At 45.5% G+C, this 12,089-nt stretch overlaps 1 protein-coding gene across 1 annotated transcript; it reads right to left on the minus strand.

Annotated features, from left to right (window-relative positions):
- Nucleotides 1–5,932: 5,932 nt before the first annotated feature.
- Nucleotides 5,933–6,527, minus strand: LOC121972475. Its single transcript, XM_042524139.1, has 2 exons — nt 6,412–6,527; nt 5,933–6,302 (listed from the first exon to the last, which is right to left on the minus strand). Exons 1-2 carry the CDS (start codon nt 6,525–6,527, stop codon nt 5,933–5,935), a joined length of 486 nt encoding a protein of 161 aa, XP_042380073.1.
- Nucleotides 6,528–12,089: the final 5,562 nt, after the last annotated feature.

The following is a 12,089-nucleotide window of genomic DNA, read 5'->3' on the forward strand; positions in this document are numbered from 1 at the left end:
AAAAAATAAATTTTATATAAAATATTTTTTTAAAAATAATATTTATTTTTTTTAAAAAAATTCAAATATATATATTTTTTAAAACATGTCATTTGCGGTCCCAAATCTAAATGAAAAAGGTTAGGAAACATTTGAAAATATATTAAAGAACTTTATTTTTTATTTTTTTTACATAGGGCCTCAAGAAATTTTGAGACGACCTATTCCATTTGATATCTATGTTTTTTTTGACAATCGAAGCTGGTCAATAAGAAGGGAGAAGGGCCCCCGGGGGCTTGGCGCCTTGGTTGAAGGATTGGACACCCACACGACGGGAATTTAAGATGGTTGTGGCGTGGGAACTACTTGTGAGTTAGGATGTCACATCGGGAGTCACACATTTTCTTGATTTATCCTAGGCGTTGATGATAAATTTTTATATGACCAAACTATTTATCTTTACGATTAGTCGAATTGTCTAGGTTAGAAAAAATAAAAGGGAAGGGAGAAGGAATGAGAGGATGAGTCAAAGAAGAGAGAGAGGAGGGAGGGAGGATATGTGTTTCGGTCAAATACTGTAGATGGTAAAGCCATCAGTTAACGAATGGGCTGACACACTCGATCTTCAAAGATAGTCGGTGAAGAGGATGCGGAGGACTAAAACACACTTCAATAAAGAGTTAGAATGACATTAGGGAGAGATCTCGGTTGGCTACTCCGACGCTGAATTTAGGATTTATTTGAGGTATAAAACTAGTGCAAGAGCAAGAAGAAGAAGATGCGAGAGTTGGATGTAAACAAAGAAAGTGTGAAAGAGAGTCCCCTTTGCATGTACCTCCTATAGAGTTTATGTAAATGTCAGACAAGCATATCCACGTCAGAGCCAATGAGGGACTAGATCTGATAGTCATTAGTTGCCTCTCCATCCACTAAGCGTCACCTGTTTGAAAGAGGGTATCTAGAAGACCAGATCTAACAACTATATAATTGTTTCTCCATTCACTCGATGATACATGTTTGAAATATTCATCATCATTGTTTGCATTTTCTAGGAAAAATAGTGATCCTGTCCAAAGGCGTGAAGCTAGAAAGCCGGGGATGTGACAGTTCCGCTGACTGGACGAAGACTTCGCTCCTCTCTGCAAAACAAAACCAAACTAGGGAAGGGGTCCCCCTAGCTTTGATCCTTCGACGCTCAAGTCAAAAATAGAAGAAGAAAAGAGTGAAAGTACTAGGGATAGAGATTCAGCTTGCCTTTGTTCATACCTGACATACTCTTTTATACCTTTCTCAGTGACTCTCCATCTTCCCTTGTTTAATGATATTTATTACCGACAGAAAATATCTTTGTCTTGGCTTCTTCTCATTAGTGATAGCTGGAGTGTTCTCCTTTGTTTTCTCTTTCCCTTATCAATTATCTGTCTTTTCCTCTTTTATTATTTTTTATTATTTTATCGGTTCATTATGTGTACAATGCTAATGCCACATCTCGAGCTGGACAGGTGTCTCGCTTGGGTCAAGGTCTTGGCCAGCTCAGCTTGCTCGCCTATCGATCGGGTTGAGCACACTAGCCTACTCAGGTGGCCGACCGGGCGATGACCCCTTCGATCGGTCGATGAACCGCTTCTCGCTCGGGTGCGACCGAGCCTTGCTTAAGCCCTGACCTTGACCACCTTGACTTTGACCTACACCGTGGCAATTGACTCATGCCAAGTAAGCTCCTCCTTATCACTGCATCACAAGCCTCCCCTTCAAGTCTAGTTAAGGAGGCTGCAAGTCCGACTGACAAGATAAGAAGATGTGTCTTCGGCGATTTCAAGGTCCGTTAGGCCCATATGCCGATCGGCCTGTGCTTGGTCCTTAATCGCTGATCGACCTACAAGCCCACGCCACTTAGCTTCATTCTGCCATTGTCAGGTTCAGCCCTGTGACTCATTCTTTGCACTGATCGGGATGATGCACAACAACACTTGGCCCATGTTTTTCTTTTTCCCTAAGCGTCCTCGGGCGAGCTCGATCGTGAATGATGTCATCTAAATTTCTTGAAGACCGTGAAAATCCCTACTAATTATGGCTGAGCACACATCCATACCTTTTTAATTAAGCTCATTAAATGCTACCGGGTGACTGAAGGACATGTGTCCCTCACTGCCACCGCACGCTCGACGTGACAAGCGGATATTCTCTTGTAACGAGGTGTGCACCTTTTCAAAATCAACGATGGGATCTACTTCTAGGTTTCCGTAGCTTTGGATCGGATGGTTGAGGTCGATCGACTGTGAGGTTTATAAACCTCGGATGCGTCGTTGTCTTCGTCAATCTGCATTTTTCGTCTCCCTCGCTCTGTGTCTCCGTCTTTGAACTTTCCGGCGATACTGTGTTCTTCTTCCTTTCCGATGGTCGTAGCGACCTCTCCAGTAAGCTTTCTGTACCCTTCAATTGGCTATGTTCGTTATTCTTAGCATCCTTTCAATAGAACTTCTTCGTTGTTTCTTGTCATTTATTTTCGATGGCAAGCTCCTCTCAGCCATCTATCTCCGTCCCTGGGCTCTGGTATACGTCCATCGAATCCAGGTTCGACGGAGGCGATGTCGAGAGTTTGAGAGCTGCCTTTGAAATTTCCTCCGATTATCAAATTGGTCTTCCTTCGGCTTTGGACTGCCCGAATGAGCCACCTTCGGGTTTTGTATGATTCTTTAGAGACCAATTTACTGTTAGTGTGCGGTTCCCGATCCACCCTTTCTTCTCTGCCATTTGTAAATATTTTTGTATTTCTCTCCATCAACTAGTGTCGAACTCCTTTCGGCTATTGTGTGGGATCGCCATTTTGTTCCGCCTGCACGACATTCCCCTTACTCTTCGGCTCTTCCACTATTTCTTTTATCCTAAATTGTTTGAGCCGAGAACTTTTCTCTTCCAAGCCCAAGTGGGCCCTAGTCTTCTTTGACAAGATGTTATCCTCCAACAAGCATTAGAAGGACTACTATTTCTTTATTCGTTTTCCCGAGCGGTTAGACTTCCAGACCAGGTGGCAATTAGAGGTGCTAAATCCTCTTGAGCTCAAGAAATATAAAAGCCGCTTGGATTACCTTCATGCAGCTTCGAGCTTGGCCGGTCAAAAATATTATATACATAAGTTGTTGCTGGAGGACGTCCTCTACGTGTTCAACCTAAGCCCTATCTGCACACGACTTTCGTCTAGCCTAGGTATGCTCTTTCTTAGTCTAACTTTTGAATCTAATTAATTTCTCTCTCTTTTTTTTGCAGCTTGAGTCATGTTGCACGCACATTTGGCCGGCAAGTCCAAACTTACGGACACAAAAATCAATGCTACAACCGTGGCTGAGTTGAAGAGCTACGGTCTACAACCGGTTGGTTCCCAAGAGGATCCGCTCGATGAGGAGGGAACTCTAGTGCTAGGGAGCAGCGTGAGAGGAAGTCGGGCAACCGTGAGCGATGCGGTGGCTACCACAGCGGACCTTCTGCCTGAATGACCATCCATGGTCCCAATCGCTATCGCTTCGGAGTTGGCAACTTCCGACGTGCCCTTGCAACACCGCAAGAGGCGCCGAGCGAAAAGTTCCTCCCGAACTGCCATTTCAGCCCTATAGACTCCTACCACGGTCAGCTCTCGCCCCCCATCCAAGCAGGATGATACTTCTCTTCCACCTCTTAAGTAGGGCCTTGGGGAACTCCCTGCGTCCTTGTCATCTGACTGGGCATCTTCATTATCCGGGTTGCCTCAAGGGACAATCTGCACTCCGCTGACCGCCTTCATGCCCCTCCTTTACCGACGGCACAGGTGTCCCGCATCTGGCCAGTCTCTTCACAGCCCACCGGTCGGGTAACTTTTGTACCTTCTAACCCGTGCGGTTAGAGATCAATAACGACAATCATCCACTTGCCAATCGACGAGTACCACCATTCGGATGACCCAGTGTCCCTTATCCCTAAGCATCAAATAAGAATACAAGGGTGCTTTCACAAATATGGGTTGATGCCTGAGCTCGTGTGGCGATTGTAGCTCCGGGGGAACTGGCTAATAGCCACACCTAGATGTTTACTGGGGTATGTATGCCTTTCCCCTTTCTTTCGTCCGCTCGGTTTGTATAATGCTTAGCATTTATTGTAGTATTGAATGGAAAGCCTAGCCATGTGTCACAGGCTTGCTTACCTGGAGCATGAAGTCCAACAGCTCCGTGCTCTGAGCGGTCAATCATCTGCTTCTCAAGCACAACTGGAGCAGATGAACGTTGAGATGGCCCAGTTACGAGCCGATCTGAATAAGAGCTCTGAACAGATAGAGGCGAAGAAGAGCAAAAGCGCCGATCATGCTGCACAATTGGTTCGACTTGATAAATAGATCAACTCCTTCGACTCTAAGCTCAATTTGGCCAACACCAGGAAGCTCCAGGCCATCGAGAACTTAGAGATAAAAAATAAGGAGTCTCAGGTGTTGACCCAAAGCCTAAAGGAGGTTGAGGCCACATTGAAGGCTGAACGGGATGGACGATCGGCCAAGCAGACTGCAGGGAAGACCCAGCTCGACGCCAAAGATGAAGAGATAGCCAAGTTGAAGGAAGAGCTGAAGGCCTCCTGAACAGCCTTAAAGACTTATCAGGGAGCTGAGTCGAGCAGGTTCAATCTCATGAAGCAGGCCTACATCCGCTCGGACACTTTTAACGACAAGGTCGTCGATTGGGCACACCATCTATTCAACCTTGCTATTGAAGGGATACTCGATCAACTGAAGGAAGGCAACTACCTCCCCTCCACTCTGACAAGTAAGGTCATCAGTTGGGATAAGCTGACTGAGTTATTGACCGATGATGTTTTAGATTTTTTGGAGTGAGTCTATTCGTGTGAGTTTTACTTCTGTAATTTTTTGAATTATCAATGAATGCTCATTCATCCGGAAAACCCTTATATCCATTCTCGCCGTTCAGCATTTTCGATTTTCGACTTGCATTTAGTTTACGCGTTGTCACCAAACTCGATCGAAACTGAGTTGCTTATACCTGGGTGGCCTCGTGCTCTTTCGATCGACAATGGACTATCTGTTTTCTTAGCCAGTCAATCAGTTCCGGGTTTAAGGTTGCCACTTGACCGATGTAGACATGGGTTTAAGATTGTCGCTCAACCGTTGACGGAGAAAAGAGTTCAACGTCGTCGCTCGACCGTTGATGGCGATAGGGGTTTAAGGTCGCGACTTGACCTTTGATGGCGATAAGAGTTTAATGTCATTGCTCGACCGCTGATGGCGACACATGTTTAAGGTCGCCGCTCCACCATTAATGAAGACAAGGGTTTAAGGTCGCTGCTCGACCGTTGATGGCGATAAGGGTTTAAGGTCGCCACTCGACCGTGGATGATGATAGGGGTTTAAGGTCGCCGCTTGACTGTTGACGGACATAAGGGTTTAAGGTTGTCATTCGATCGTTGATGAAGATAAAAGTTTAAGGTCGCCGCTCGACCGTTGATGGTGACAAGGGTTTAAGGTCGCCGCTCGACAGTTGATGGCGACAAGGGTTTAAGGTCGACGCTCGACCGTTAATGAAGACAAGGGTTTAAGGTCACCGCTCCACCGTTAATAAAGATAAAGGTTTAAGGTTGCCACTCGACCGTTGATAGTGACAAGGGTTTAAGGTCGCTGCTCGACCATTGATGGTGATAGGAGTTTAAGATCGTCGCTCGACCGTTGACAAACACAAGGGTTTAACGTCGTCGCTTGACCGTTGATGAAGACAAGGGTTTAAGGTCGTCGCTCGACTGTTGACGGACACAAGGGTTTAAGGTGGCCACTCGAGCATAGTTTCTGTACGACCTTGTAAGGTCCTCCCCATGGCATCTCGAGCTTGGTGACGTCGCTAACCAACTTAATTTTCTTCCTCACCAAATCTCCGACCTAAAAAGATCTTGGGATCACACTTCGGTTGTAGTTCTGCCTCATCTGCTATCGGTATGCCATTAGCTGGATGGTGGCTTTATCCCGCAATTCATCCATCAAGTCAAGCTCCACTAACCTCTGCTCGATATTTCCCTCGTCGTAGAGTTGCACCTGGTCGGATTCTACTCCAACCTCTGCGGGGACCAATCCTTCTCCTCCATACACCAGTTGGAATGATGTTATGCCAGTCACTTCTTTTAGAGTCGTGCGAAGTGCCCATAAGACACTTTGGAGCTCGTCGACCCAGCTACCTCCTACGTGGTTGAGCCGAGCTCGTAAGCCTCTAAGGATCTCCCGGTTTGTGGCTTCTGCATGACCGTTGCTCTGGGGGTAGGCTATTGAGGTGAAGGCTTGTTGGATGCCTTGGCACCACTCCCTGAGCCTCCAACCCACGAATTACCTCCCGTTATCCGAGACAAGCTGGTGGGGGATGGAGAATCGACACAAGATGCTTTGCCAGATGAATTTGATGACCATTTTCTCACTTATCCTTGCGAGTGGTTCGGCATCCACCCACTTTGAGAAGTAATCCACTGCGACGAGCAGGAAACTCTGCTGACCAATCGCTATGGGAAATGACCCCACGATATTCATGCCCCATTAGTCGAATGGGCAAGACACCGTGGATGTCTTCATCTCCTCGGTTTGTCAATGCGGGATGTTGTGATACCGTTGGTAGGACAGATAGGTGGCTATTGTTTGAGCGACATCCGCTTGGAGAGTTGGCCAAAAATATCCTACTAGGAGAATCTATCAAGCCAGTGAATAGCTACCCGGATGGCTTCTGTAGGAGCCTTGGTGCACTTCCTGCAGGATGTACTCTGCATCCTCTGGTCCAACACACTTGAGTAGGGGGTCTAGAGAAGGCTCTTTTATATAAGTGATCTCCTACCAAGGTGAATCGTCCGATCCTTTTCTTTAATAGTCGTGCTGCCTCTCGGTCGGTCAGCATTTTACCCAATCAGAGGAATTCAATCAGTGGCGATCTCTAGTCGCTCGAGAAGACCACTCCTTCTATCCAGTTGATGTGTGCCACCAACGAAACTTGTTCGATCGGCTGGCTGATCCCGACTGGTGAAAATGAACTGGCTAACTTAGCCAGCTCATCTGCTACTTGATTATCCGATCGGGGGATTTTCTATATAGTTATCTCTTAAAAATTTGCCTTTAGCTTTTCGAAGGATTCTACATATAACTTGAGTCGGGAGCTGCTAATCTCGAATGCCCCTGATAGCTGTTAGGCGACCAACTGAGAATCCGAGTAAATGAGGACTTTTGCGGCTCTGACATATCGTGCTGCCTGTAAGCCGACTATCAAAACTTCATACTCAACTTTATTGTTGGTGGCTCGATAATCCAGCTAGACGGAAAGTTGCATTCGATCTTCTTGTGGTGAAATGAGTAGAAGTGGATGAACCATCGACATAACTTCTCCAAGTTGCTGTCGGCTCAGCATTCTGGACCTCTATAATGAAATCAACCAAGGCCTGAGCTTTGATCGCCGTTGGGGGTTGATATTGAATATCAAACTCTCTTAGCTCGGGTGTCCATTTGATTAACCGCTCAGATGCCTCTGGGTTGAGGAGGACCCTTCCTAGGGTGTTGTTGGTCATGACGATGATCGGATGAGCAAGGAAGTACAGGTGGAGTCTCTGAGTGACAAGCATCAAAGTGTAAGCTAATTTTTCTAGACCAGTGTAGCGGGATTCGACATCTTTCAATATATGGTTTAAAAAGTACACGGGTTGCTGCTCATGGCCGTTCTGCTTGACTAATGCTAAGCCAATCGCATATTCGGTGGATGACAAATAGATCCAAAGCGACTCCCCAACGCTAGGCCTAGCTAACACAGGTAAGGAGTTAAGATACTCCTTAAGCTCTTCCAACGCACAGTCGCACTCCATGTCCCACTGGAATCTTGTTGCTCATCGCAACACCTTGAAGAATGATAGACTCTGATCGGATGACCTGGATATGAATCTGGATAATGCTGTGATCCGCCCGATCAGTCGTTGGGCCTCCTTCAAGCTGTAGGGCGGAGGCATATCTTGCAATGCCTTTACCTTGCTTGGATTCACCTCGATACCCCATTCGGTGATGATATATCTGAGGAAGCGTCCACTCTTAGCGCTGAATAGACATTTACTCGGGGTTACCTTCATCCCATATGTCGTCAAGTTTCAGCATGTTTCTTAGATATCTACACATAGATCAACAACTCTAACTGACTTTATTAATATGCCATCGACGTATACCTTCAAGTTGCGCCCGATCTATTTCTGAAACACCTTGTTCATGAGCCTCTGGTAGGTGGCGCTGGTGTTCTTCAGTCCGAACGACATGATGTTGTAGCAGAACTCTCCATCGGTCATGATAAAGCTAACCTTTTCCTGATCTTCTTTGGCCAGCGACACTTGGTGGTAGCCTTGATACACATCGAGCATGCAGATCAGCTTGCAGCTTGCTATGGAGTCCACCATCTAGTCGATCCGGGGTAACAGATAGAAATCCTTTGGGCACGTCTTATTCAAGTCATGAAAGTCAATACATACTCACCATTTGTTGCCCTGCTTCGAGACCAGTATGACATTAGCAAGCCAGCTTGGGAACTAGACTTCCCGGATGTTGCCAGCCTCCAGTAATTTCTCTATCTCTGCCCGGATGACCAGGTTCTGCTCCGCGTTAAAATCCCTTCTCCGCTACTTCACGGGCCAGACATCTGGTTGGATATGAAGCTCGTGCTGAATGATGCTCGGAGAGATTCTAGGGAGCTCATGGGTAGACCAAGCGAACACGTCATGATTCCGCCTGAGGCAGGCGGACAACTCCACCTTTTTCTCGCTCTCTAGATCGGCAACAATGAAGGTGGTCGCATCCGATTGGTTCGGGTGAATTTGGACTTCTTCCTTTTCTTCATAAACCATCACTGGGGGTTTCTCAATGATGATGTTCACCTCTAGGCGCGGGTTTTTCTAAGTGATCCTTGCTTTTAATATGACCATCTTGATGTAGCATCGTCGAGTAGCCAATTGGTTACCTTTGACTTCTCCCACCTTATCATCCACTGGGAACTTAATCTTCTGACAGTAGGTGGACACTACCGCTCGAAACTCATTTAGGGCCGGTCAACCTAATATAACATTGTATGCTGATGGTGCATCTACCACAATGAAGTTCGTGGTCCTTGTCCTCTTTTGGAGCTCCTCGCCCAGTGAAATGACCAGCTTAATCTGACCGATCGGCAACACTTTGTTGCCCGTGAAACTGTAGTGGAGGGTCGTCATCGACAACAGCTCGCCCCGGTCGATTTACAACTGATCGAATGCCTTTTTATATATGATGTTCACCGAGCTCCCTGTATCAACAAAAGTTCAATGGATTGTATAATTGACAATTATCGCTGGGATGATTAGTGCATCATCGTGAGGGATCTCTATTCTCTCCAAGTCTTTAAGACCAAAACTGATTTCGGGTCCCTCTGCTTTCTCCTTGCTGCAATCCACAGTGTGGATCTTGAGTCACCGAGCATGTGATTTCCTTGCCTGACCCACCTGTGATCATACCTATCTTCCCCCGAGCGGCGTTACTCTGGTTCTCTTTCTCCCGTACCGACGGTTCATTCTGCTCGGCAAAGCATCGGGCAGGACTTAAATTGTTCCCACGCTGGGGCCGATGGTGTCGTGGTTTGGGCGTTGTCCTTTCTCCCTCTCTTTGGATGGTTGATCGGCACCTTTGTCGCCAATTAGGTGACGGTGATCAATGGCGATATCCCCGTGGGGCTAGCTTGCTGGCTGCCAGGTCATAACAATCCCGAGTGTTGTGCGACTGATGGAAGGAGCAGAACATTGGCGTCCATACCTTGCCTTTTGCAGCCTTTGGACGAGCGGTTGCCACATGCTACACGACATGTGTCCGGGGCTCGTGTGACGGGGCTCCTGATCGAGGCCCCTTGGGAGGTTGATGGCTGCTCGATTACCGTTGTTCATATACTCCTGTGGGTTTAGCTTACGTCTCCTTCTTCCTTGCCGCTTGGGTTTCCTCCACGTTGATGTATTCGTTAGCCTTTTTTTGTAGGTGGCCAAAGTCCCTTGGCAACCACCGAATGAGTGACCGAAAGTATTCTCCTTCGGTGAGCCCGTGGGTGAAGACGTTTACTAGCACATCAGAGGAGATTGCCGGGATGTCTATCGCCACTTGATTGAAGCGCTGAATATAGGTCCTTAATGCTTCTCGGGGTCCCTGCTTCAGTGAGAAGAGATTTACACTCGTCTTTTCGTGGCGGCGACTGCTAGTAAAGTTGAATGGCACTGAAATTCCGTTCTGTTTAAATTTCCCATATAAAAAAATTGTACAAGTACAGAACTATTCCTAGCAACCCGTACATTCAATCAGACATGTGTTTGATCAATCAAGCAAGTTCTTGAATGATCAAAGCATACCTTGATTGAAGTACAAGATCGCTGGCTTCTTATGTTGGTATTCAAAATCGATATCCAAAATCGACACGAAGTAAACAAAACCAATTATGCAACGGAATTAAAGAACTAGTTGTACCTTTCTTCGTAGCTAAAGACCTCTTGATCTTCTGCCGTATTCCTCTCATTTTTTGGACGTCGTGTGGGCGACGATTTACCAAGATAACACCACCCTCCTTCTCGATTTCCAAACCACCGGCTACAAAAGGAGGCTCTAGGATGGGGCACCTTCTAATCTTCTTCCTTCTCTTCCTCTTCTTCCTCTTCCTCTTCTTCTTCTCTTCCTCCTCTTCTTCAAGCCGCCGACCACCAATGGATGGGAAGAGGCGCCGGCCACCAAGGGAGAAGGGGAACCGTCGGCCCTAGCCAAGGTGGAGGAGGAAACCATCGGCCCTTTGTAAGGGAGAGGTTGGCGCCGACCCTAGGTGGGGAAGAAGGTGGCACCGACCACAAGGGGAGAAGAGAATTGGTTGTGCCGCCGGTCCTAGCAAGGGAAGAGGGGGCGACGACCATAAGGAGAGAAGGGAGTTGTGGAGAATTAGAAAGTTAGGTTTTAGGGGCCACATTCTACTCCTTTTTATAGACCTGCCGTCGGTTACAAGGAAAGAAAAATTAACAAAATTTTGTTTAGAAAAAAATCTAAACAAACTATGTTAAACCAAACCAAGTTAAGTTAAACTAAACCAAATTAAGTTAAGCCAAACCAAGTTAAGTTAAACCAAACCAAGTTAAGTTAAACCAAATCAAGTTAAGTTAAATCAAACCAAGTTAAGTTAAACCAAAACAAGTTAAGTTAGACCAAACCAAGTTAAACCAAACCCGGTTATGGATGGGTGGATGTGAGACTTTATATATATAGAGGCTACAACATGGACCTAGAGGAGGAATTGGTTTAGGCCTCCTATAGGATTTACATGATAATCCTTATGAGCTCCTCAAGGGGACATCATCAGCCTAAATAATAGAACACAGATTCCTTCTATAATCAACAACACACCATATAAATAATTCTATCTCCCAACTCATCGAGTCTATTGATTTAACGAATAAATCTCACCCATTAATAAGCTAAAGAAATAAATACTAAGTATACGTTGCTTGTTATTATATAAGGATTAAGAGGACGCACATCCATAATAACAAGGTTCTGTTCTTTTATATACTTAGTATAAATTAAACAACATCAAATGATCTTGCTCAATACACACATAGTGTACTAGTATAATTTTATAGTTAAGACAAATTAATACCAAATTACACTACAACCATTCCAATGGTTTGTCCCAATCCATCTTGATTGTGAGCTATTATTTATAATTTATAAGGAACTGATAACATGATCTTCTGTATGACACCACACACCATGTTATCTACAATATAAATTAAATGGACATATATATATATATATATATATATATATATATATATATATATATATATATATATATAATGCAGACATTTGACCAAAGTGATTCTCATTTCAAAATATTTCAAAACAGATGTTCATACAAAATCTAGGCTTATAGTATACATCCCAACAATCTCCCACTTATACTAAAAGACCATGCTGCCATAAATGCTGCCATACATCTGATTCTCATCCCTTCAACATGCCTATCAAAAGCTCCCGCCAGAAGGGCCTTAGTGAAAGGATCTGTTAGGTTATCTACTGATGTAATCTTGGTGAC

The sequence above is a fragment of the Zingiber officinale genome, chromosome 4A (genome assembly GCF_018446385.1).
Source record: "Zingiber officinale cultivar Zhangliang chromosome 4A, Zo_v1.1, whole genome shotgun sequence".
NCBI classification, from domain to species: domain Eukaryota; kingdom Viridiplantae; phylum Streptophyta; class Magnoliopsida; order Zingiberales; family Zingiberaceae; genus Zingiber; species Zingiber officinale.